General features: G+C 43.1%; 1 protein-coding gene across 2 annotated transcripts in view; it reads left to right on the forward strand.

The window, feature by feature from the left end:
• Window positions 1-27729, forward strand: part of raf1a (Raf-1 proto-oncogene, serine/threonine kinase a) — a 48824-nt gene that overhangs the window by 10574 nt on the left and 10521 nt on the right. The window contains exons 3-17 of one of the 2 annotated variants that reach the window (XM_021615557.3): window positions 4888-5114; window positions 5516-5628; window positions 5973-6075; window positions 6171-6328; window positions 8518-8610; window positions 9810-9963; window positions 10408-10527; window positions 10682-10724; window positions 10838-10947; window positions 11102-11219; window positions 11457-11541; window positions 11700-11876; window positions 12080-12126; window positions 12880-12998; window positions 13211-13342. In XM_021615557.3, the coding sequence (XP_021471232.1) occupies window positions 4914-5114; window positions 5516-5628; window positions 5973-6075; window positions 6171-6328; window positions 8518-8610; window positions 9810-9963; window positions 10408-10527; window positions 10682-10724; window positions 10838-10947; window positions 11102-11219; window positions 11457-11541; window positions 11700-11876; window positions 12080-12126; window positions 12880-12998; window positions 13211-13342 (1773 nt within the window). In that variant the 5' untranslated portion in view covers window positions 4888-4913. The remainder of the gene's footprint in view (window positions 1-4887; window positions 5115-5515; window positions 5629-5972; window positions 6076-6170; window positions 6329-8517; window positions 8611-9809; window positions 9964-10407; window positions 10528-10681; window positions 10725-10837; window positions 10948-11101; window positions 11220-11456; window positions 11542-11699; window positions 11877-12079; window positions 12127-12879; window positions 12999-13210; window positions 13343-27729) is intronic. The other variant, XM_021615558.3, reaches the window with a different exon arrangement.

The following is a 27729-nucleotide window of genomic DNA, read 5'->3' on the forward strand; positions in this document are numbered from 1 at the left end:
CTCTATCCTCTTGATTCCTGCTTACAAGCAAACATGAAAGCAGGAAGCACCAGTGACTTGGGTCTATAAAAAAAATGGTCAGATGAAGCAAATGCTAAACTACAGGACTGTTTTGCTATCACAGACTGGAACATGTTCCGGGATTCTTCCGATGACATTGAGGAATACACCACATCAGTCACTGGTTTATCAATAAGTGCATTGAGGACGTCATCCCCACAGTGACTGTACGTACATACCCCAACCAGAAGCCATGGATTACAGGCAACATTCACACTGAGCTAAAGGGTAGAGCTGCCGCTTTCAAGGTGCGGAACTCTAACCCGGAAGCTTACAAGAAATCTCGCTATGCCCTGCGATAAACCATCAAACAGGCAAAGCGTCAATACAGGGCTAAGATTGAATCATACTACACCAGCTCCATTTTCAACATGGCCCTGATTGAGTCTGTAATACCAACATGCCTCAAGCAGACCACCATAGTCCCTGTGCCCAAGAACACAAAGGCAACCTGCCTAAATGACTACAGACCCGTGGCACTCACGTCCGTAGCCATGAAGTGCTCTGAAAGGCTCATAATGGCTAACCTCAACACCATTATCCCAGAAACCCTAGACCCAATCCAATTTGCATACCGCCCCAACAGATCCACAGATGATGCAATCTCTATTGCACTCCACACTGCCCTTTCCCACCTGGACAAAAGGAACACCTATGTGAGAAAGCTATTCATTGACTACAGCTCAGCGTTCAACACCATAGTACCCTCAAAGCTCATCACTAAGCTAAGGATTCTGGGACTAAACACCTCCCTCTGCAACTGGATCCTGGACTTCCTGACGGGCCGCTCCCAGGTGGGGAGGGTAGGTAGCAACACATCTGCCATGCTGATCCTCAACACTGGAGCTCCCCAGGGGTGCGTGCTCAGTCCCCTCCTGTACTCCCTGTTCACCCACGACTGCATGGCCAGGCACGACTCCAACACCATCATTAAGTTTGCTGACGACACAACATCACCGACAATGACGAGACAGCCTATAGGGAGGAGGTCAGAGAACTGGCTGGGTGGTGCCAGAATAACAACCTATCCCTCAACGTAACCAAGATCAAGGAGATGATTGTGGACTACAGGAAAAGGAGCACCGAGCATGCCCCCATTCTCATCGACGGGGCTGTAGTGGAGCAGGTTGAGAGCTTCAAATTCCTTGGTGTCCACATCAACAACAAACTAGAATGGTCCGAACACACCAAGACAATCGTGAAGATGGCACGACAAAGCCTATTCCCCCGCAGGAAACTAAAAAGATTTGGCATGGGTCCTGAGATCCTCAAAAGGTTCTACAGCTGCAACATCGAGAGCATCCTGACCGGTTGCATCACTGCCTGGTACGGCAATTGCTCGGCTTCCGACCGCAAGGCACTTCAGAGGGTAGTGCGTCTGGCCCAGTACATCACTGGGGCAAAGCTGCCTGCCATCCAGGACCTCTACACCAGGCGGTGTCAGAGGAAGGCCCTGAAAATTGTCAAAGACCCCAGCCACCCCAGTTATAGACTGTTCTCCCTACTACCGCATGGCAAGCGGTATCGGAGTGCCAAGTCTAGGACAAAAAGGCTTCTCAACAGTTTTTACCCCCAAGCCATAAGACTCCTGAACAGGTAACCAAATGGTTACCCAGACTATTTGCATTGTGCCCCCCCCCAACCCCTCTTTTACACTGCTGCTACTCTCTGTTCATCTTGTATGCATAGTCACTTTAACTATACTTTCATGTACATACTACCTCAATTGGCCCGACCAACCAGTGCTCCCGCAGATTGGCTAACCGGGCTATCTGCATTGTGTCCCACCACCCGCCAACCCCTCTTTTTTACGCTACTGCTACTCACTGTTCATCATATACGCATAGTCACTTTAACCATACCTACATGTACATACTACCTCAATAAGCCTGACTAACAGGTGTCTGTATATAGCCTTGCTACTCTTTTTTTCAAATGTCTTTTTACTGTTGTTTTATTTCTTTACTTACCTACACACACACATACACATACTTTTTTTCCCTCCGCACTATTGGTTAGAGCCTGTAAGTAAGCATTTCACTGTAAGGTCTACTACACCTGTTGTATTCGGCGCACGTGACAAACTTTGATTTTACACAAATATGCTATTTGAAGCGTTTCTTTCCAAAACGCAATATATCCATTTTCAGATAGGTTGGTAAATTTGTTTTTATTGGGTTTTTTTTCCACTATCTAATCATGGCAACGGGATTGTTCAGAAATATATATATTTGTTCAAAATGTATTTTTATGAATCAATACAGTAATATGAGATCTGAATGTAAAACATTTACATTGGACATTTTAGTAATTTAGCACATGCTCCTATCCAGACCGACTTACAGTTAGTGCATTCATCTTAAGATAGCTAGATGAGACATCCACATATCACAGTCAAATATACAGTATACAAATATTCCATTCCAGCTAAACAATGAATATACAGCGTTTTGCCCCCCAAAAATATTTTTGATACGCTCCTAAAATCTGTCAATCAAAAATCTGAGAACAGTAATACAGTTGAAGTTGAAAGTTAACATACACTTAGGTTGGAGTCATTAAAACTCGTTTTTCAACCACTCCACAAATTTCGTGTTAACAAACTATAGTTTTTGCAAGTTGGTTAGGACATCTACTTTGTGCATGACACAAGTAATTTTTCCAACAATTGTTTTCAGACAGATTATTTCACTTATAATTCACTGTATCACAATTCCATTGAGTCAGAAGTTTACATACACTAAGTTGACTGTGCCTTTAAACAGTTTGGAAAATTCCAGAAAATGACTTCCAAAGTTGTGGCAAAATGGCTTAAGGACAACAAAGTCAAGGTATTGGAGTTGCCAACACAAAGCTCTGACCTCAACCCTATAGAAAATCTGTGGGCAGACCTAAAAAAGTGTGTGCGAGCAAGGCGGTCTACAAACCTGACTCAGTTACACCATCTCTGTCAGGAGGAATGGGCCAAAATTCACCCAACTTATTGTGTGTGGGAAGCTTGTGGAATGCTACCTGAAGCATTTGACTCAAGTTAAATATTTGAAAGGCAATGCTACCAAATATGAATTAAGCGTATTGTGGCGTACAGCAGGTCAGCCACCAGCAGGAGACTCGTCGAGGACTGGTAAGGCTCGTCGAGGACTGATGGAGTATACATCATGAGGCGATGGCTCAATCTGCTGGACGGGCTCGACGGGCTCTCCAAACCCCAAGCTAGCATTCGAGGAGGTGGAGTACCTGGGGTATTTGATCGGACGAGGGAACGTCAAGCCCCAGGAGAGGAAGGTTCACGCTGTGCTTGACTGGTCCGTTCCACGCACCAAGTCACAGGTCAAGTCCTTCCTGGGACTGGCAGGATACTATAGCCGGTTTTTCCCCAACTTTGCGGCTATAGCTCACCGATATAACCAGGACCCGCCTCCCGAAAACAGTGAAATGGACGGACGAGACAGAAGCGCTGTGCTCCCATCCGATTCTGGTAACGCCTGATTTCCAGGTGCCGATGGTGGTCCAGACGGACGCATGTGATACGGGACTAGGGGCCGTTCTGTCCCAGGTACATGAGGGGGAGGAGCACCCCCTCATGTACATCAGCGGAAAGCTGATGCCTAGGGAAAAGAAATAGCCGGGAAGTGGGCGCTAGACACTCAAGTATTACCTGCTAGGTCCCCACTTCACCCTGGTCACGGACCATGCTCCCCTGGTCTGGCTGGCCCGGGGAAAGGACATGAACAATCGGGTCACCAGGTGGTTCTTGTCCCTTCAACACTTCTCTTTTTCTGTTGTGCACAGGTCAGGGGCGAAGCATGGAAACGCGGAGGCCCTATCGAGAAGGGAGACTTATGACAGTCCACTCCCCAACAGAGCTAAGGGGGGGTTGTGTGGCGAACAGCAGGTCAGCCACCAGGGGGAGACTCGAGGCCTGGTGACAGATGGAGTACACATCACGAGGTGATGGCTCCATCTGCTGGACGTGCCAGGTCTCGACGGGCTCTCCAGCCAGGACTAATTGGGTCTGATTGGGAGCTGGTGAGTAATCAAGGACGGATTGCTCACCAGCTGTGCAAGGCCCATAAAGCTGCCAGAAGGGCAGCACACAGGGAAACTGAGCTAATTCTTCTCTGTCCGTGTCTGATCTGGTTAAACGTCTTGACCAAAACCCCTGGTCTGCCACAGTATGTCAACTTCTGACCCACTGGAAATTAGATGAAAGAAATAAAAGCTGAAATAAATAATTCTCTCTACTATTCTGACATTTCACATTCTTAAAATAAATTTGTGATCCTAACTGACCTAAGACGGGGACTTTTCACTCTGATTAAATGTCAGGAATTGTGAAAAACTGAGTTTAAATGTATTTGGCTCAGGTGTATGTAAACTTCCGACTTCAACTGTATGTTACACACACATGAAGCGCTCATTTCTGGTGAAAAAAACACATATGATCAATTATAGCATTTTGGAAATAAACTCTTAATTTGTGCTTTGATTTTGAATCTTTGCAGGTGCTTTGTTTTGTGTGTGTTGATATGTAGCAGATGTGCTGGTGAACCACGCTTGCATGATGAGTAACCTTGCCTTAAGGTTTGCATTTGCTACCTGAGCTAATTATAGGCAGGATACTCAATTTCGAAGTATTCAAACCCATTCGTTTATAAATATATCGATTTTTGTCACAAAACACATTTTCTCACCCAACATGTAACCTCACACAACTTTACTTGCTCTAAACAGAGTCATCCAGTGTCATGTGTAGAAACCTTGCCTAGTTCAGTCTACTGACATGGCTGACCTCTAGTGTAGCCTGATATTTCTCTGTGTCCCCAGAGCCCTGAAGGCACTAGTGTTTGCTGATGGAGCACCTCCAGGGAGCGTGGAAGACCCTAAGCAACGGCTTTGGAATGAAGGACTCTGTTTTCGAGGGCCCCTGCCTCTCCCCCACCATGGTTCAGGGCTTTCCCTACCAGCGCCGCTCCTCAGACGACAGCAAGATCCCCGACTCTAAGACCAGCAGCACCATCCGAGTCTACCTCCCCAACCAGCAGCGCACCGTGGTGAGTCTAATAGAATAATAATATTAATGTTGTAACTAACGGTACATTTCATTTGAAGAGCCTTTAAAAACACCCAAAGACACTGGACACATGGACACACAATAAAAACAGTAGTTCAGAGGACAGGGAGTGAGTGGGATTACTGAAACAACAACAACAACAACACACTGTTGTACTGCTGTTGTTTTGAGTGAGTGCTTAATTAACTGAGTCACCTAAGTGTGGCAGTTTATTGGTGGAAAATTGCTGCCTAAATTGATTGTCACCATCATACAGACACACCGACCATTATCCCAAATCATCCCATTATCCCAAAATATAATGTATTATGCACATGTTTGTGTTTTAACTAGTCACGTTAAGTGTTGTTGTTGTTAAGTGTGTTTGTTGTGGTCCCCCAGGTGAACGTGAGGCCAGGTATGACCCTGCACAGCTGCCTGATCAAAGCGCTGAAGGTGCGGGGTCTGCAGCCGGAGTGCTGTGCTGTCTTCAGACTGCACCCAGGACAGAGGAGGTATGCACTAGGCACTGGAGAGGGAGATCAGAGTGGTGTCACTGGCTCTCTCCGCAGTGTCAGTGACAGTTATCCCTAACCACTGACACAGGGTCAGATATTATTTCACCCGCCTAATATTTAAAGCTAGGATTGAGAGTGGGACAATCTGATCCTAGATCTGTGGTTAGGGGAAACTTATACCATTTTTTTTTTCAGCCACTTGGTTAAACTTTTCTGCAAAAAGCTTTCTACAGCTATTCCACCTTTCAGGTTAAGACGTATTGAATGGCCTATTCTTGTCTTGGTCTGTAGTCTCCAGTAGGTGTTACCTTACTAAATGTGTCATGTCCCTTTCCTAACAGTAAAAAGTCACGTATGGATTGGAATACCGACTCTACCTCACTAATTGGGGAAGAACTGCTGGTGGAAGTGTTAGATCATGTCCCCTTGACGACGCACAACTTTGTAAGTGGCCCATACATAATTTTACACCATCCACCCAGGCCGTTACTATTGACTGGAAAATAAACAAGTACTTAATTCTCCTCTTTAACTTTCAGGTTCGGAAAACATTTCTTAAGTTGGCCTTCTGCGATATATGCCAGAAGTTCCTTTTGAACGGTTTCCGTTGCCAAACATGCGGCTACAAATTCCATGAGCATTGCAGCACCAAAGTGCCCACCATGTGTGTGGATTGGAGCAACATCAGACAGCTCCTGTAAGTCTCCTCTCCTCTTACTGTGCAGAGCAAAACAAAAAGTCTGCCAACACCCAACTGTTTGTATTGAATAGCCAGAACACTTACAAAACAATATGAATGTTAAGTACAACTATATATCAATCGGTGAATAAAGGATGCTATGAACATTAAAGCATAGGGGATAAATGAATGTACTGCTCTCACAGTCTGCATTGTTGATAGCTGTTCAGAACAAATAGATACAAATGACATGTTCTACAAAGGAAACCTCCAATTGATGAGAACAGTGTTGTCAGGATAAAGTGTAACCTCTGTTGATATGGTTTATGTAGTAGAGTAGTTCATAGGGACCCAGTTTTGCATACAGGCACTGGAAATAGAGAATTGTTTTGCATACAGGCACTGGAAATAGAAAATTGTTTTGCATACAGGCACTGGAAATAGAGAATTGTTTTGCATACAGGCACTGGAAATAGAGAATTGTTTTGCATGCAACTCCATATTTCAACAGTAAGCATGTATAGATGGCTATCACTGGCAATGAAGGGATACATGGCTCATTTTATCTGGCAACCTTCCATGGTGCTTTCTTTATCCTGAAGAATTTTCAACAGATCTACAGTTGAAGTCGGAAGTTTACATACACTTAGGTTGGAGTCATTAAAACTAGTTTTTCAACCACTCCACAAAATGTATTGTTAACAAACTATAGTTTTGGCAGATCTACTTTGTGCGTGACACAAGTAAATTTTCCAACAATTGTTTACAGACAGATTATTTCACTTATACTTCACTGTATCACAATTCCAGTGGGTCAGAAGTTTACATACACTAAGTTGACTGTGCCTTTAAACAGCTTGGAAAATTCCAGAAAATGATGTCATGGCTTTAGCAGCTTCTGATAGGCTAATTTACATCATTTGATGTACCTATGGATGTATTTCAAGGCCTACCTTCAAACTCAGTGTCTCTTTGCTTGACATCATGGGAAAATCAAAAGAAATCAGCCAAGACCACAGAAAATAAATTGTAGACCTCCACAAGTCTGGTTCATCCTTGGGAGCAATTTCCAAACGCCTGAAGGTGCCACGTTCATCTGTACAAACAATAGTATGCAAGTATAAACACCATGGGGCCACACAGCCGTCATACCGCTCAGGAAGGAGACACGTTCTGTCTCCTAGAGATGAACGTACTTTGGTGCGAAAAGTGCAAATCAATCCCAGAACAACAGCAAAGGACCTTGTGAAGATGCTGGAGGAAACGGATACAAAGGTATCTATATCCACAGTAAAACGAGTCCTGTATCGACATAACCTGAAAGGCCGCTCAGCAAGGAAGTGCACATGGGGACAAAGATTGTACTTTTTGGAGAAATGTCCTCTGGTCTGATGAAACAAATCTAGAACTGTTTGGCCATAATGACCATTGTTATGTTTGGAGGAAAAAGGGGGAGGCTTGCAAGCCGAAGAACACCATCCCAACCGTGAAGCACGGGGGAGACAGCATCATGTTGTGAGGGTGCTTTGCTGCAGGAGGACTGGTGCACTTCACAAAATAGATGGCATCATGAGGAGGAAAATTGTGTGGATATATTGAAGCAACATCTCAAGACATCAGTCAGGAACTCAAAGCTTGGTCTCAAATGGACAATGACCCCTAGCATACTTCCAAAGTTGTGGCAAAATGGCTTAAGGACAACAAAGTCAAGGTATTGGAGTGACCATCACAAAGCCCTGACCTCAATCCCATAGAAAATCTGTGGGCAGAACTGAAAAAGCATGTGCGAGCAAGGAGGCCTACAATCCTGAGTCAGTTACAACAGCTCTGTCGGGAGGAATGGGCCAAAATTCAGCCAACTTATTGAGGGAAGCTTTTGGAAGGCTACCACTGACACGTTTGACCCAAGTTAAAAAATGTAAAGGCAATGCTACCAAATACTAATTTAGTGTATGTAAACTTCTGACCCACTGAGGATGTGATGAAAGAAATAAAAGCTGAAATAAATAATTCTCTACTATTATTCTGACATTAAACATTCTTAAGATAAGGTGGTGATCCTACCTGACCTAAGACAGGGAATTTCTACTCTGATTAAATGTCAGGAATTGTGAAAAACTGAGTTTAAATGTATTTGGCTCAGGTGTGTGTAAACTTCTGACTTCAACTGTTTCTCTCTGTTTCTGTCTCTTGTTCTCTCTCTCTAGGTTGTTCCCTACACCAGGTGAAAGTGGGGGTCCATCTCTTCCTCCTCTTACATCTCGACGAATGAGAGAATCACTATCCCGATTCCCTAGCAGGTACGGCCACCCCTCCTGCTCCTGACCTATAACCTCTGATCCATGAGTGATATTGTCCCCATGGACCACTTTCACCATAACACTGTGAGCAAGGTTAAGGGCAGCAATACAGCAGACAACTACAGATGTTCAGTAAAAGTCTTCCTATTGACTTACTATTTAACATCGACTAAGGGTTGCGTGTGGTAGTCATTTATTTAACTACAGTACAGTAAGTTGAGGTAAGTACTTTGGCTCTTGGAGTTAATGGTGGTCAAATGCTAAGGGTTCTTTGGTTGTCATGCTTGACTGGCCCTCAGCTGATGCAGCTGTAAGTTGTAAAGCACCTTAACTTGTGCCTCAAACTGAATTAAAGCCTGTTTTTGATTACGTCTCCAGCTTTATGAAGCTTTCCCTGTCCAGGGGGCTGATGTAACCAGAGGCGTGAAAAGAGCCCGTGGTTTCAGAAGCATTTAAAACCGTTTAAAAGCACTCCGATCGCCAAAGTAGCTCACACACAGTATCAAGTTGTTTCTTTGCAGAACAGTCTAAATTGCTCTTTCGAAACCAATTTCTGTTTTGGCCAAAAAAGGGGATTATTTCTCAGAGTGCTTTACACAATAAGAAGTGTGGTGTAATACAATAATAAGCGCTGTTGTGGTACATCACTCACATGGGGTGCCACTTTCACCAGCAACCGACAATACAGTACAAGAGACTGTCTGGCAGAAGTGTACCAGGGTGAAGTCTGGCAAAAATGACGCAACATGGCAGAAATGAAAGTGACAAGCTGCCATCCACCACAACCCTGTGAGACTAATTTGAAGAAGTTTCCGAATGTTCTTATGTGTGAAGTTTTCCCTAACAAGAACTGAGGGTGTATGTAGAATGTCTAAGCATCCGCAGAGCACCTCAATGGCATCTGTCTGAGAACTATCTAAGACTTACAAAAACAACAATAGTAATTATTCAATCATAATAATAATACTATTTTGATCTTTTGATAATCCCCAAAATTGTCATGGCAAGCGATAGACTAGTGTCCTGTCCAGGGGGGCCTGTGATATACTAGCTTCCCTGTCCAGGGGGTGTACTTAACTACATCAAGCTGCCTCACAATACTGAAACAGGAGATGCTCATAGGAGCCGTACCGGCTCGCACAAGCCAAGGTGGTATCCCAACTCCTAAGCCTGATGTTCCCCCTGTGTTCACCCCCTAGCTCTCTGCACCGCTACTCAACCCCTCACGCCTTCAACTACACGGCCCCCTACCCACCCACAGGGATCACTCTGTCCCAGAGGCAGCGATCCACCTCCACGCCCAACGTCCACATGGTCAGCACCACCCTGCCTGTCGACAGCAGCATGATTGAGGTAACAACACACCACGGGGGCCCCCAGGGGACTCCTGGATGTCCAGGCAACAATTCTGAAAATAACCTCCCTGCCCGATCTGGCCCTTCTTTACATGCCAGGAATCCCTACCATCCTCCTCTGCCTCACTTCTGTCTACCGTCCTCCCCCCTTATGTTTTCTATTAAGTACTCCATCTTGCATGTTTACTTTCCATGATTTTCTTGATTGTGTTCGATATCACTTTCTATATTCTGCACTTACTGTATTATTTTCTGATTTGTTTTTTATGTCTCCATACCCGGGTGTATTTGGAAAAATTATAACTTGAATGCTGTCTAATATGCCCACAAAATTGAACACCCAGGTAGCACTCTTTCTCTCCTCCCTTACCTTCCTTCACTCTGTCTCCCTTTCCTTCCCTGTCCTCACTGTCCCACTGTGTCGTGCCCTGATTGGGAGTAGCTAGATTGCCTGAATGCCTACCCTAGCTCCTGGTGCAGGCGCTTCTGGCTGAAGAGGAGAGTAGGTATTGTTCGCTTCTCCAACTCTTTTCTTGAGGCGACTTCAGAGAGCCCAGCCAAGGTTAGGAGGCAGAGTGTCTGAGTGTTGTGTGATGAACAACATGGCATGCTTTTACAGTGTCTGTGTCGAACTGAATTATCAAACTGTTGAATGATTAGTGTTCATTTGATATTTGTAAAAATGTGACAGAATATTTTCTCGTTTGTTGTCGTAGGAGGCAATGCGTAATCACGAAGCAATGCGTAATCATGACTCCGGTAAGATTTTTGAAAGTTTCTGCTATGCTAAATGGAAACATGTATAACATCCCATAACAATACTTTGTCATAACCTGGTGTGCTGAATACCGTTGGCCATCGTCCCTCTCTAGACGGGAGTTCCCCCAGCCAGAGTCCCACAAGCTGGTCACAGTCTAAAACCCCAGCGCCAGACAGACGAGAACGGGCTCCGTCGTTCAACACTCAAGAGAAACACAAAATTGTAAGCGAGACAGCGCTTGTAGTTTGTACAGTGCCTGTGAGTTAATAGCATCTTAAGAGTACTTTGAATTCCTAGGAATAACTGCATACGTGTATTGTATGTAATGTCTACTGAATATAGAGAATGTGGACTTATATTGGCTGTCCTCCTCCAGCGTCCGAGGGACAAGCGAGACTCTAGTTACTACTGGGAGATCGAGGCCAGTGAAGTGGTGCTGCACTCCCGTATCGGCTCAGGCTCCTTCGGAACGGTGTACAAAGGGAAATGGCATGGTGAGCACGCTTCTGGATAAACACGCTTCTGGATAAACACGCTTCTGGATAAACACGCTTCTTGTAAAGACTTGGTCTGTTTGTAGGCTGTTTCTTCTAACCACCCCCCACGGAGTGTAACACTTGTGCTGAGTCTAGTCTACTTGGCGATTCGCTTCTGTCGTGTAGTTTGTTGAGACAAGATGGCCACACCGCAGCTAAGGAAGTTCCTTTACCATGTGGTTTGGTCTGTTGTAGGTGACGTAGCAGTGAAGATCCTAAAGGTGATTGACCCCACACCGGAACAGTTCCAGGCCTTTAGAAACGAGGTGGCTGTGCTAAGGTAAGAGAGGGTGAGAGTGGTGAAGAGGACTATAGTGATGCCCATATTGCATTCAGGGTATTCACTTTAGAGAGAGCAATAAGTTGACCCTATAATGTGTTTATTATTGGTAGATTATCTTCATGCAGCATTATCTCTCTCTCTCTCTTTCACCACAGGAAAACACGACACGTCAACATCCTATTGTTCATGGGCTACATGACGAAGGACAACCTGGCCATCGTGACACAGTGGTGTGAAGGCAGCAGCCTCTATAAACACCTCCACGTCCAGGAGACCAACTTACAGATGTTCCAGCTCATAGACATCGCCAGGCAGACAGCTCAGGGCATGGAGTGAGTCCATACCCAAGCAGCTTAGGTGTAGAATGGTATTATTGCTAGCTGTATAGGGATGCTAGTTTTACAAGGATGCTAACTTAAGATTGACGCTATAGAAGGGTGATAGCTTTAGAAGGATATCTTTTTTTCCCCCTTTCATTTTTTTTAACATGCAACTGAATATCCTAAAATACAATTTCACTGTATTTCTCTTTCAGCTATTTGCACGCTAAAAACATCATCCACCGGGACATGAAATCAAACAGTATCCTTTTCTCAGTCGTGTAAAGTACTTAAGTAAAAAATACTTGAAAGTACTACTTGAGTAGTTTTTTGGGGTATCTGTACTTTACTTTAATATTTATATTTTTGACAACTTTTAGTTGTACTTCACAATAATTCCTAAAGGAAATGGAGTACTTTTTACTCCATACATTTTCCCTGACAACCAAAAGTACTTGTTACATGTTGAATGCTTAGCAGGACAGAAAAATAATCAAATTTACACACTTATCAAGAGAACATCCCTGGTCATCCCTACTGCCTCTAATTTGGCAGGCTCACTAAACACATGCTTCATTTGTAAATGATGTCTGAGTGTTGGACCATGCCCCTGGCTATCCGTAAATAAAAAATAACGCAGTCTGGTTTGCTTTATATAAGGAATTTGAAATTATTTACACTTTTGATACTTAAGTATATTTTAGCAATTACATTTACTTTTGATACTTAAGTATATTTAAAAACCAATTACTTCTAGACATTTACTCAAATAGTATTTTACTTGGTGAATTTCACTTTTACTAGAGTCATTTTCTATTAAGGTACTCTTCTGATACTTTTTACACCACAGCCTTTTTTTCATACTCTTTCATGCTCAATCACTCTTGTGACAAAATTGAATAGAAAAAAATGTCGGCTTGACATTAGACAAATGATGTATGAGCTCAGATATGTAGTTTTTTTCCACAGACTCAGCTGTCTCTGCCACAGCTCTGCCTCCTTGACAGCAGTACAGATATCTTCCTACACGAGGGCCTGACGGTGAAGATTGGTGACTTTGGTCTGGCCACAGTCAAAGCCAGGTGGAGTGGTTCTCACCAGGTGGAGCAACCTTCAGGGTCCATACTGTGGATGGTCAGTAACAGGACATGGAAAAGTGAATTGTGCGTTTCTTGTGTGTTTGACTTGACTGTTGAAAATGACACAAAATGAAACAGAAGCTACCACCCATCAGACCCCTATGAGAAGTTGATTCCTTATGGTTTTCAGATTTACTAATTATGGTTCCCGGAATTGTAAATTAAATCAATTTAGTCATGTTTGTTTGTTCCATCCTCTGTTCTCAGGCTCCAGAGGTTATACGGATGCAGGACAATATGCCCTATAGTTTCCAGTCTGACGTATACTCTTACGGTGTTGTCCTCTATGAGCTGATGACAGGAGAGCTGCCATACTCACAGATAGCCAACAGAGACCAGGTAAATGCAGCCTGCCACATAACCATCTCTAAAACCATGGTACTTTGACCTCCCCTGCTGTGTTTAACATATCAAATATAACTTGGATTGTAGGACACAGTTTAAGCCACGTGGTCTGTATTTCCCTGGCCTGGGTTCCAGTGTGTGGGTGTCAGAGGGGTAGATGGGCTCTGTGTCACTGGCTGGCTGACTGTCTGAGTGGGGGTTTGTTTGTTGTATGGAGAGAGAGAGACAGCGAGAGAGTGCTCGCACGTGTACTGATTTGAACCTCTCTGGGGTAGGGGGCAGTATTTTGACATCTGGGAAGAAAAGCGTGCCCAAAGTAAACTGCCTGTTACTCAGGCCCAGAAGCTAGGATATGCATATAATTGGTAGATTTGGATCGAAAACACTCTAAAGTTTCTAAAACTGTTAAAATAATGTCTGAGAGAAAACAGAACTGATTTGGCAGGCGAAACCCAGAGGACAAACCATCCAGGGGAAAACAAAATTGAGGACATAGGATTTTCCAATGGGTTTCTATGGGATACCCTTATTATTAGGAACCTGGTTGCAGTTCCTATGGCTTCCACTAGATGTCAACAGTCTTTAGAAATTGGTTGATGTTTTTCTTTTGAGAAATTAAGAAGTAGTCCTATTCATTGTAAGTGTCACTCCAGGTAGGCTCTACTGTTTTGGTGCGCGTGAACAGGAGCGTGCTCCACTTTGTTTTTTATCCGGTATTAGAAACAGTTTATTCCGTCTTAAATTTGATTGATTATTTACGTTGTAGGGTACCGGAGGTTGGATTAGGAACATTGTTTGGACCAAGTTTACAGGTAACTTAGATACTTTTTAAACATGTTGGGCGAGTTGAAACCGGTGTATTTCTGAATCAAATGCACCAAATAAATTGACATTTTTGGGACATAAAGAAGGACATTATCGAACAAAATTACCATTTGTGATGTTTTTGGGACATTTTGGAGTGCCAACAGAAGATCTTCAAAGGTAAGGCATTAATTATATCACTATTTCTGACTTTTGTGTCGCAACTGCCTGGTTGAAAAATGATTTTCATGTGTTTGTATGTGGGGCGCTGTCCTCAGATAATCGCATGGTGTGCTTTCGCCGTAAAGCATTTTTGAAATCTGACACAGCGGCTGGATTAACAAGAAGTTAAGCTTTATTTTGATGTATAATACATATATTTTCAAGAATGTAAAAAATTTGAATATAGTATTTTAGAATTTTGCACTCTGCAATTTCACCGGATGTTGGAAGTTAAAGCAACGATATTCAAGTGATAGGCTGTTTTTGAACTCAGCAGCTGTAAGGTTGGACCCAGGTGCAGAGAAGAGACCAGACGAGGAATCCGTGGTTAAGGATAACCTAATATTTTACTGAGAAACTGTAGCCACAGGATCACAGTACACTTTAAAAAACAACAAACACTAAATCTCTGAAATTTGCTCAGGAAACAAATGCACACAGTAAACAATTCAAGCTTCTGCAAAGGACCACAGAAAACAATTCCCCAAAATCAGAAAAGCAATCAAATTAACCGTTTACCTTTGATGATCTGCAGATGTTTTCACTCACGAGACTCCCAGTTACACAACAAATGTTCCTTTTGTTCCATAAAGATTATTTTTATACCCAAAATAACTATGTTTGTTTGTCTTGTTATGTTCAGAAATCCACAGGAAAGAGCGGTCACGACAACGCAGATGGAAATTCCAAATCTTCATAATGTCCACAGAAACATGTCAAACGTTTTTTTATAATCATTCCTCAGGTAGTTTTTAAAATATATATATTCGATAATATATCAACCGAGTGTGTAGGTTTTTCAATAACAGCGGGAGGAACAATGGCAGCTTTACTCTGTAGAGCAAAAACTAACTCTGAGAGCCCCCACCTATCCACTTACGCAATGTGATCTTTCACGCTCATTTTTCAAAATAAAAGCCTGAAACTATGTCTAAAGACTGACACCTTAGGGAAGCCATAGAAAAAAAGAATCTGGTTGATATCCCTTTAAATGGAGGATAGGCATGCATAGGAACAGAAGGGTTTCAAAATAAGAGGCACTTCCTGATTGGATTTTCCTCAGGGTTTCGCCTGCAATATCAGTTCTGTTATACTCACAGACAATATTTTGACAGTTTTGGAAACTTTAGAGTGTTTTCTTCTTTAGAGTGTCCTGAGAAATAGGCCATTTACTTTGGGAACGTTATTTTTCCAAACATAAAAATAGTGCCCCCTAGCTTCAAGAGGTTAAAGTCTCTAACAAGACCCAGATCCAGGATGTCACGGGCTAGTAGCCACGCTCACTCCTCGGGACTGTAGCCCTTCCAGTCCACCAGGTACTGCAGGGTCCCTCGGCCCTGACGAGCCTCCAGACGCCGGACCGTGTAGGCCCACGTGGCCATCCACAAGTCGAGGGGGCAGAGGAGCAGGTGTGGGGGGAGATAATGGACTGGTCTTTACCAGCTTGAAATGGGAGACATGAAAGGACGGACAGACCCTCAGACCTGGGAGGCTGGAGATGATAGGTGACCGGGTTGATGCGACTCAGGATCTTGAATGGTCAAATGGAGCGAGCTTCCACGAGTCCACATTTAAGGGAAGATCACGGGGGGATAGCCGCACCCTTTGACCCGGTCCGAGGTGCCGGGTTGCCTGATGTTGGTGTCGGGCAGAGGAGCGGAACAAGGAGGATTGGCAGTGTGTTATGAGCATACTCCGCCCAGACGAGGAACTTGCTCCAGTTGCTGCCCTGAGTGGAGACAAAGCAGCGCAGGAACTTCTCCAGCTCCTGGTTGGCCCGCTCAGTTTGCCCATTAGACTGAGGGTGGAACCCCGAGGAGAGACTCACCGGTGCTCCCAACAGGGAGCAGAAGGCCTTCCTATACCGTGTGACAAACTGGGGCCCACAATCTGAGACAAGGTCCTGGGGAAGTCTGTGTAGTCGATAGACTTCAGCAAGATCAGCGGTCTCCTTCGCTGAAAGCAATTTGGGTAAGGCGATGAAAAGGGCTGCCTTGGAGAACCGATCGATGACCACCAGCCCTTGAGATGGAGGTAACCAAGCGATAAAGTCTACAGACAGATGAGACCTGGGATGGGCAGAGGTTGGAGCAACCTCCGGTTGCTGACGCGAAGACTTGCTTTGGGCACAGATGAAACACGTTTTCACGTCTTCCATCATGTTGGGCCACCAGAATTTCCATCTCAGGAACTCCAGTGTCCGATTAACACCTGGATGCCCAGTTAATTTAGGAGTGACCCCATTGTAGTACTTGGGACCAGGCTTTTCAAGTCTGTTAGTGGGTCCCCCACCGGGGTAAGGTTCTCAGGTCTGGGCTTGTCAGACCGTGGTCTCAATACTCCATATCACAGGGACCACAATGCGTGAGCTGGGCATGGATGGGCTCAGGGTCCTTCTCCTCGTTAGAGACATCGTGTTGGCAGAACAAGGTGTTTGCCTTCTGATTCTTGGATCCCTGGCGATAGGCTAGTGTGAAATCGAACCTGTTAAAAAACAGCCCGCCTGGCGAGCGTTCAACCTTATTGAATGAAGACCAAGTTCTTATGGTCCGTCCAGATCACGAAAGGATGAGGTGCCCGCTCCAACCAGTGTCTCCACCCCTCAAGAGCCCACTTAACTGCCAAGAGCTCCCGGTTGCCTACATGGGTGCAGTTCCATCTACTCCTCGTTCCTCTATGAAAGGACCGCCTCTGCTCCGGTGTCCGAGGCATCCACCTCCACCACAAAGGGACAAGTCAGAGTAGGATGAACGATGATGGGTCCTTTGAGCTCCATGAATACCCTGTCAGACTCAGGGGTCCAGCAAACACGGGTCTGCGACTTGTGGGTTAGGACTGTGAGAGGCGCTGCCACCGCACCAAATTTGCATATAAAGCGCCTGTAAAAATGGGCAAACCTGAGGAACCGCTGGACCTGCTTGAGTGAGGTGGGACAGGGCCAGTTGTTCAAAGAATGACTCTTGCTGGATAATATTTTTTTGCAATGGAGGAGGAAGTGCATCTCTGTCTCAACTTCTCTTTTGTGCAGTGACCACATTCTCTCACTCTCTCGCTCTCTCTCGCTCTCATTCAATTCTCTTTATTGGCATGACGTGACAATGTACATATTGCCAAAGCTTATTTTGGATATTTACAATATAAATAAAAATGAGAATCAAATTGTCAATGGGACAACAGTAACAACAAAAACCAAATGTCAAAGTAACTATACATTTAACAATAAGTATATAGTAGAGAACATGTGCAGGTTGATTGGTCTGTCAGACACTGTCCCTCATTTTATGGCAGGCAGCAATGTAGTGCGCTGCCAACCCACAGCTCTCTGCGTCCTCCCCCAACAGGACGGGTAGCCTATCCTCATCAGAGAGGTCTTTTAAAACTTTGAATAAGGGTTTCAAATTTGGGAAAATGACACTCTCTAATTGTTTTATATTTTTTACATTTTGTCAGGAACTGCAGCTCAGGTTCTGCTGTTGTGCAGTGTTTGCACAGCCTTTCCTCTTCAGGGAGCCAGGTTTTCCTGTGTCTACCCTTCTCAGTGGCAAGGCTGTGCTCTCTGAGCCTGTACTTTGTCAAGGTTTTTCTAAGGTTTTGATCAGTAACCATGGTCAAATATTTAGCCACAGTGTACTGTCGATTTAGGGCCAGATAGCACTGCATTTTGCTTTGTGTTTGTGTTTCCCAATAAGCAATATAGTTTTGTTTTGACTGTGTTGTAATTTGGTTTATCCTGATTGATTGGATGTTCTGGTCCTGAGGCTTCAGTGCGTTAGTAGAACAGGTTTGTGAACTCTTTGCTCAGCTTTTGGCATCGCAGGGCTTGGTGATGATATGAGAGGGGGTCGCTGGATTTTAGATGTTTCCAAAACTTAATTTTTTTGAGTTTTTATTATTAATTGATATTGGCCTAATTCTGCCCTGCATGCATTGTTTGTAGTTTTCCTCTGGACAATTCGTTAATGTAAATATTGAAGAGTGCAGTACTCAGATTGCAACCCTGGCGAAGGCGCCACACCTGGTTAAAGAATTATGTTATTTTCTTACCAATTTTAATGCTGCACGTATTGCCAGTATACATTGATTTAATTATGTCATATGTTTTACCCCCTACACCACTTTCAATAACTTTGTAGAACAGTCCTGAATGCCAAATAGAATCAAATGCTTTTTGGAAGTCGATAAAGCAAGCGTATATTTTGGTGGACATGTTTATCTATCAGGGTGTGTAGGGTGTAAATATGATCAGTTGTGCGATGTTTTGGTATAAATCCAATTTGGCTTTTACTCAAGACATTGTGCTTATTATGGAAGTTTAAAACTCTTACATTTATAATACTACAGAAAACCTTCCCCAGGTTACTGTTCACACAAATGCCTCTGTAATTGTTTGGGTCAAATTTGTCTCCGTTCTTAAAGATTGGGGTTATGAGTCCTTGAGTCCTTGATTCCAGATGTCAGGGAAATAACCTACACTCAGGATCAAGTTAAACAGTTTTAATAATAGCCAATTTAAAATTTTGCACTAGTGAGTTTGAGCATCTCATTTAGAATGCCATCAGGTATAGAGCTCCTGGTTAGTAATTGGGGAGTCCAGTGGATTTTGATTGTCCTTTATAGCTTTTTCTAATCCATTCAACTTCTCATGAATTTGGCGTTGTTCTGCATTTGTGTCAATTTGAACGGTGTTGTAGAGTGTTTTAAAATTGGTTGTCCATATGTCACCATTTTGTATTGCTTTTACCTCTTGTTTAGATTTTTTTTGTCGTTTTTTCCAATTTTGCCGGAAGTTGTGTGTGTTTATGGACTCCTCAATTAGTGTCAGCTGCTTACTGTGCTTTTTTGGTTCTGAGTGTACATTTATAGAGTCTCAGTAATGAAGGCGTAATACACCATTATTTGGGTCTCTGTGCTTTTGGTTGGATAGTGTTCTAAGTTTTCTTATAATAATATAATTCTTATCATTATAATTTTACAATCTGCATCAAACAAGTTGTTCTCTCTCTCTCTCTATTCAATTTAAGGGGCTTTATTGGCATGGGAAACATATGTTTACATTGCCAAAGCAAGTGAAATATATAATAAAAAATGTACAGTAAACATTACACTCACAAAAGTCCCCAAAAAATAAAGACATTTCAAATGTCAGTCTATATGTACAGTACAGTCTATATAAACATACAGTGCCTTGCGAAAGTATTCGCCCCCCTTGAACTTTGCGACCTTTTGCCACATTTCAGGCTTCAAACATAAAGATATAAGACTGTATTTTTTTGTGAAGAATCAACAACAAGTGGGACACAATCATGAAGTGGAACGACATTTATTGGATATTTCAAACTTTTTTAACAAATCAAAAACTGAAAAATTGGGCGTGCAAAATTATTCAGCCCCCTTAAGTTAATATTTTGTAGCGCCACCTTTTGCTGCGATTACAGCTGTAAGTCGCTTGGGGTATGTCTCTATCAGATTTGCACATCGAGAGACTGAATTTATTTTCCCATTCCTCCTTGCAAAACAGCTCGAGCTCAGTGAGGTTGGATGGAGAGCATTTGTGAACAGCAGTTTTCAGTTCTTTCCACAGATTCTCGATTGGATTCAGGTCTGGACTTTGACTTGGCCATTCTAACACCTGGATATGTTTATTTTTGAACCATTCCATTGTAGATTTTGCTTTATGTTTTGGATCATTGTCTTGTTGGAAGACAAATCTCCGTCCCAGTCTCAGGTCTTTTGCAGACTGACTCCATCAGGTTTTCTTCCAGAATGGTCCTGTATTTGGCTCCATCCATCTTCCCATCAATTTTAACCATCTTCCCTGTCCCTGCTGAAGAAAAGCAGGCCCAAACCATGATGCTGCCACCACCATGTTTGACAGTGGGGATGGTGTGTTGCTTTTACGCCAAACATAACGTTTTGCATTGTTGCCAAAAAGTTCAATTTTGGTTTCATCTGACCAGACCACCTTCTTCCACATGTTTGGTGTGTCTCCCAGGTGGCTTGTGGCAAACTTTAAACGACACTTTTTATGGATATCTTTAAGAAATGGCTTTCTTCTTGCCACTCTTCCATAAAGGCCAGATTTGTGCAATATACGACTGATTGTTGTCCTATGGACAGAGTCTCCCACCTCAGCTGTAGATCTCTGCAGTTCATCCAGAGTGATCATGGGCCTCTTGGCTGCATCGCTGATCAGTCTTCTCCTTGTATGAGCTGAAAGTTTAGAGGGACGGCCAGGTCTTGGTAGATTTGCAGTGGTCTGATACTCCTTCCATTTCAATATTATCGCTTGCACAGTGCTCCTTGGGATGTTTAAAGCTTGGGAAATCTTTTTGTATCCAAATCCGGCTTTAAACTTCTTCACAACAGTATCTCGGACCTGCCTGGTGTGTTCCTTGTTCTTCATGATGCTCTCTGCGCTTTTAACGGACCTCTGAGACTATCACAGTGCAGGTGCATTTATACGGAGACTTGATTACACACAGGTGGATTGTATTTATAATAATTAATCATTCAGAGATCCTCACTGAACTTCTGGAGAGAGTTTGCTGCACTGAAAGTAAAGGGGCTGAATAATTTTGCACGCCCAATTTTTCAGTTTTTGATTTGTTAAAAAAGTTTTAAATATCCAATAAATGTCGTTCCACTTCATGATTGTGTCCCACTTGTTGTTGATTCTTCACCAAAAAATAGTTTTATATCTTTATGTTTGAAGCCTGAAATGTGGCAAAAGGTCGCAAAGTTCAAAGGGGTCGAATACTTTCACAAGGCACTGTAAATATAGGTGTCACGTGTGCTCCCTCTCTGTCCTCTACGTCACCAGGCTGCTTGTTATGGCGCATCAGTGCGTCATTAGACTCACCTGGATTCCATCACTTCCCTGATTACCTTCCCTATATATGTCACTCCCTTTGGTTCCTTCCCCAGGCGTTATTGTTTCATGTCTGCGTTGTTCGTGTTTCTTATTATGTTTTCAATTATTTTTTAAATGATTCACTCCCTGAACTTGCTTCCTGACTCCCAGCGCACATGTTACAGAATAACGCCTCACCAAAGGGAAGCATCAGGGAGTTTTTTTTAGTTTCCTGTTGAAGGTGATGTCGGGTCCGGGTGTCAGAACCGGGGAGGACTTAGCCAGGTTGTCGGCTTCCCATGCCTCAAAGGATTCCCCTGCCTTAGCTGGCTCGACGGGTTTCCATACCTCAGCGGGATCGACTGGCTCCCAGGCCTCAGCGGGATCGACTGGCTCCCAGGCCTCAGCGGGATCGACTGGCTCCCAGGCCTCAGCGGGATCGACTAGCTCCCACGCCTCAGCGGCATCGACTGGCTCCCAGGCCTCAGCGGCATCGACTGGCTCCCAGGCCTCAGCGGCATCGACTGGCTCCCAGGCCTCAGCGGCATCGACTGGCTCCCGGGCCTCAGCGGCATCGACTGGCTCCCGGGCCTCAGCGGCATCGACTGGCTCCCAGGCCTCGACCGAGGTAACCGGGGAGGTCTCAGCTGGCTCATCAGGCTCTTACGCCTCAGCCGGACTGACAGGTTTCCCGCGCCTCAGCAGAGGTGTCCGCTCCTAATCCCCGTGATTGTCATTTTGGTCAGCGTCTTGCTGTTGGAGCCACGCGCTGTCACATATGCTCCCTCTCCGGCCTCTAGGTCACCAGGCTGCTCATTATGGTGCACACCTGTCACCATCGTTACGCACATCAGCGTGTCATTAGACTCACCTGGACTCCATCTCTTCCCTGATTACCTTCCCTATATATGTCACTCCCTTTGGTTCCTTCCCCAGGCATTACTGTTTCTGTTTGTTTCATGTCTGCGTTGTTCGTGTTTCTTGTTTTGAATTATGTTTTCATTTATTTATTAAATGATTCACTCCCTGAACTTGCTTCCCGACTCCCAGTGCACACTAGGTTGTATTTACAATGGTGTTTGTTCTTCAGTGGTTGCCCTTTTCTTGTGGCAACAGGTCACAAATATTGCTGCTGTGATGGCACACTGTGGTATTTCACCCAATAGATATGGGAGTTTATCAAAATTGGATTTGTTTTCGAATTCTTTGTGGGTCTGTGTAATCTGAGGGAAATATGTCACTAATATGGTCATACATTTGGCAGGAGGTTAGGAAGTGCAGCTCAGTTTCCACCCCATTTTGTGGAAATTGTGCACATAGCATGTCTTCTCTTGAGAGCCAGGGCTGCCTTTCTCAATAGCAAGGCTAAGCTCACTGAGTCTGTACATAGTTAAAGATTTACTTAATTTTGGGTCAGTCAGTGGTCAGGTATTCTGCAACTGTACTCTCTGTTTAGGGCCAAATAGCATTCTAGTTTTTTTGTAAATCCTTTCCAATGTGTCAAGTAATTATTTTTTTGTTTTCTCATGATTTGGTTGGGTCTAATTGTGTTGCTGTCCTGGTGCTCTGTGGGGTCGGTTTGTGTTTGTGAACAGAGCCCCAGGACCAGCTTTCTTAGGGGGCTCTTCTCCAGGTTAATTTCTCTATAGGTGATGGCTTTGTTATGGAATGTTTGGGAATCGCTTCCTTTTAGGTGGTTGTAGAATTTAATGTCTCTTTTTTTCTGTATTTTGATAATTAGCAGTTATCGGCCTAATTCTGCTCTGCATGAATTATTTGGTGTTTCACATTGTACACGGAGGATATCTTTGCAGAATTCTGCATGCATAGTCTCAATTTGGTGTTTGTCCCATTTTGTGAATTCTTGGTTGGTGAGCGGACCCCCAGACCTCACAACCATAAAGGACAAAGGGTTCTATAACTGAAAGTATTTTTTTGCCAGATCCTAATTGGTATGTTGAATTTTATGTTCCTTTTGATGGCATAGAAGGTCCTTCTTGCCTTGTCTCTCAGATCGTTCACATCTTTGTGGAAGTTACCTGTGGTGCTGATGTTTAGGCCGAGGTATGTATTGTTTTTTGTGTGCTCTAGGGCAATGGTGTCTAGATGGAATTTGTTTTTGTGGTCCTGGCAACTGAACCTTTTTTGCAACACCATTATATTTGTCTTACTGAGATTTACTGTCAGGGCCCAGGTCACGAGATGAGCTATAAGTGTACCTACAATAGGAGTCCCCTCGAAGCCTACCATTGATTATGTACATACTAGAGGTCGACCGATTTTTATGATTGTTCAACGCCGATACCGATTTAATCGGCCTATTTTTTTTTTTTTAAATGTATTTTTAAATGTTATTTGTTTAAAAAATATATACTTATTTGTAATAATGACAATTACAACAATACTGAATGAACACTTATTTTAACTTAATATAATACATCAATAAAATCAATTTAGCCTCAAATAAATCATGAAACCTGTTCAATTTGGTATAAATAATGCAAAAACAAAGTGTTGGAGAAGTAAAAGTTTAATATGTGCCTTGTAAGAAAGCTAACGTTTAAGTTCCTTGCTCAGAACATGAGAACATATGAAAGCAGGGGGTTCCTTTTTAACATGAGTCTTCAATATTCCCAGGTAAGAAGTTTTAGGTTGTAGTTATTATGGCAATTATAGGACTATTTCTCTCTATACCATTTGTATTTCATATACCTTTGACTATTGGATGTTCTTAAAGGCACTTTAGTATTGCCAGTGTAACAGTATAGCTTCCGTCCCTCTCCTCGCTCCTACCTGGGCTCGAAACAGGAACACAACGACAACAGCCACCCTCGACGCAGCGTTACCCATGCATATAGCAAGGGGAACAACTACTCCAAGTCTCAGAGCGAGTAACATTTGAAATGGTATTAGCGCGCACCCCGCTAACTAGCTAGCCATTTCACATCGGTTACACCAGCCTAATCTTGGGAGTTGATAGGCTTGAAGTCATAAACAGCTGCTGGCAAACGGACGAAAGTGCTGTTTGAATGAATGCTTACGAGCCTGCTGCTGCCTACCATCGCTCAGTCAGACTGCTCTATCAAATCATAGACTTAGTTATAACATGATAACACACAGAAATACGAGCCTTAGGTCATTAATATGGCAGAATCCGGAAACTATCATCTCGAAAACAAGACGTTTATTCTTTCAGTGAAATACGGAACTGTTCCGTATTTTATCTAACGGGTGGCAACCATAAGTCTAAATATTCCTGTTACATTGTACAACCTTCAATGTTATGTCATAATTACGTAAAATTCTGGCAAATTAGGCGGCCTAAACTGTTGCATATACACTGACTGTCCGTGCAATGAACGCAAGAGAAGTGACACAATTTCACCTGGTTAATATTGCCTGCTAACCTGGATTTCTTTTAGCTAAATATGCAGGTTTAAAAATATATACTTCTGTGTATTGATTTTAAGAAAGGCATTGATGTTTATGGTTAGGGACATCGATTATATGTCCTAGCATGTCCTAATGTGGAGCAGGACATGCTAGATAAACTAGTAATAGTCATCAACCATGTGTAGTTAACTAGTGATTATGATTGATTGTTTTTTATAAGATAAGTTTAATGCTAGCTAGCAACTTACCTTGGCTTACTACATTCGCGTAACAGGCAGTCTCCTCGTGGAGTACAATGTAATCAGGTGGTTAGAGCGTTGGACTAGTTAACTGTAAGGTTGCAAGATTGAATCCCCCGAGCTGACAAGGTAAAAATCTATTGTTCTGCCCCTGAACGAGGCAGTTAACCCACCGTTCCTAGGCTGTCATTGAAAATAAGAATGTGTTCTTAACTGACTTGTCTAGGTAAATAAAGATGAAAAATAAAGGTGTTTTTTAAATCGTCCAAATCGGTGTCCAAAAATACCAATTTCCGATTGTTATGAAAACTTGAAATCGGCCCTAATTAATCGGCCATTCCAATTAATCGGTCAACCTCTAGTACCCAGCGTCCGACAGAGCTGCAGGAGTTGTGACCCGTCTTTGTTTGTTATGTTGTGGTAGTTGTGTCATGAGAGGCATATAGGGGAGAGAATGCTGTCATCTCCAGGTAGGTGTTTGTCCCCCCGTGTGTAAAGTGTGTTGGGTTCTTGTCCAGTTCTGGTATTTAGGTTGCGACATGTCCCTGAGCCTGGGAATTGTTCATCTCCCCCTATAGGATGGAGAAACTGTCATAGTTCAAAGTATGGGGATTCTATTAGAGGGTATAGGTAGCACACATGAGGACATTTTTCTCTGTTGAGAGAATTTCCTTATTAATTTCTAGCCAGATATAAAATGTTCCTGTTTTGACTAATTTAATAGAGTGGGTTAAATCTGCTCTATACCAAATTAGCATACCTCCTGAGTCACTTCCTTGTTTCACACCTGGTAGTTGGATGGGACTACCAGCTCTCTGTAACCTTTAGGGCAACCAGTGGGTCCCTCTCCTTTATACCATGTTTCTTGTAGGATGACAATGTCTGTAATTCCAATTTCTTTGATGAAGTCTGGGTTTCTGCTCTATAGGCCAAAGGCAGATGACCTCAGACCTTGTATATTCCAGGATGAGATAGTAAAATATTTGTGTTCCATAGTGTGTTGTTTTTGTGTAGTTTAGGCCCGAACCATCACAGTAGGTGTCAGCAGAGCATGTTGAGCATCTTACGTTTCAGAGTCGTGGCTGAATGACGACATGAATAACATACAGCTGGCAGGTTTTAAGCTTTTTTTGGCAGGATAGAACAGCAGCGTCTGTGTATATTTGTAAACAACAGCTGGTGCACGAAATCAAAGATCTCAAGTTTTTTGCTTGCCTGAGGTAGACTATGATAAACTGTAGATGACACTATTTACCAAGAGTTTTCATCTGTATTTTTCATAGTTGTCTATATACCACCACAAACCAATGCTGGCACTAAGACCACACTCAATGAGCTGTACATGGCCATAAGCAGGAAAACGCTCATCCAGAGGCGGTGCTCCTAGTGGCCGGGGACTTTAATGCAAGGAAACTCAAATCCGGTAGCGTCCCACCTCGCCAACAGCCAGTGAAATTGCAGGGCGCCAAATTCATAACAACAGAAATCCCATAATTAAAATTCCTCAAACATACAAATATTTTACACAATTTTAAAGATAAACTTGTTGTAAATCCAGCCACAGTTTCCGATTTTCAAAAAGGCTTTACGACGAAAGCACACCAAACGATTATGTTAGGTCGGCACCTAGTCACAGAAAATCACAGCCATTTTTCCATCCAAAGAGAGGAGTCACAAAAAGCAGAAATAGATAGAAAATGAAACACTAACCTTTGATGATCTTCATCAGATGACACTCATAGGACTTCATGTTACACAATACATGTATGTTTTGCTCGATAAAGTTAATATTTATATAAAAAAATCTGTGTACATTAGCGTGTTGTTTTCAGTAGTTCCAAAACATCCGGTGATTTTGCAGAGAGCCACGTCAATTTACAGAAATACTCATAATAAACATTGCTAAAAGATACAAGTGTTATGCATGGAAATTTACATCCACATCTCCTTAATGCAACCGTTGTGTCTGATTTCAATTTTGTTTTACGAAAAAAGCACACCATGCAATAATCTGAGTACAGCGCTCCGACACAAAAACAAGCCATACAGATATCCGCCATGTTGTGGAGTCAACAGAAGTCAGAAATAGCATTATAAATATTCACTTACCTTTGATGATCTTCATCAGAATGCACTACCAGGAATCCCAGTTCCACAATAAATGTTTGTTTTGTTCGATAAAGTCCATAATTTATGTCCAAATACCTCCTTTTTGTTCGCGTTTTGCCCTGTAATCCAAATTCACGACACCTGATCACTAGGTCCAGACGAAAAGTCAAAAAGTTCCATTACAGTCCGTAGATACATGTCAAACGATGTATAGAATCAATCTTTAGGCTGTTTTAACATAAATCTTCAATAATGTTCCAACCGGAGAATTCCTTTGTCTTCAGAAATGCGCGCGTGATCAGCTCATGCCACTCTGGCAGACCTCTGGTTGAATCAGCTCTCATTCGCCCCCACTTCACATTAGAAGCCTCAAACTAGGTTCTAAAGACTGTTGACATCTAGTGGAAGCCTTAGGAAGTGCAATATGACACCATAGACACTGTATATTCGATAGGCAATGACTTGGAAAAACTACAAACCTCAGATTTCCCACTTCCTGGTTGGATTTTTTATCATGTTTTTGCCTGCTATTTGAGTTCTGTTATACTCACAGACATCATTCAAACAGTTGTATAAACTTCAGAGTGTTTTCTATCCAAATATACTATCCAATATTATATTCATATTCTAGCTTTTAGACCTGAGTAGCAGACAGTTTACTCTGGGCACCTTTTTATCCAAACTACTCAATACTGCCCCCCATTCCCAAAGAAGTTAAATGTGCAACCAGAGGGGAAAAACTCTAAACCACCTTTACTCCACAC

The sequence above is a fragment of the Oncorhynchus mykiss genome, chromosome 9, assembly GCF_057628025.1.
Source record: "Oncorhynchus mykiss isolate SJ-2025 chromosome 9, ASM5762802v1, whole genome shotgun sequence".
Lineage (NCBI taxonomy): Eukaryota > Metazoa > Chordata > Actinopteri > Salmoniformes > Salmonidae > Oncorhynchus > Oncorhynchus mykiss.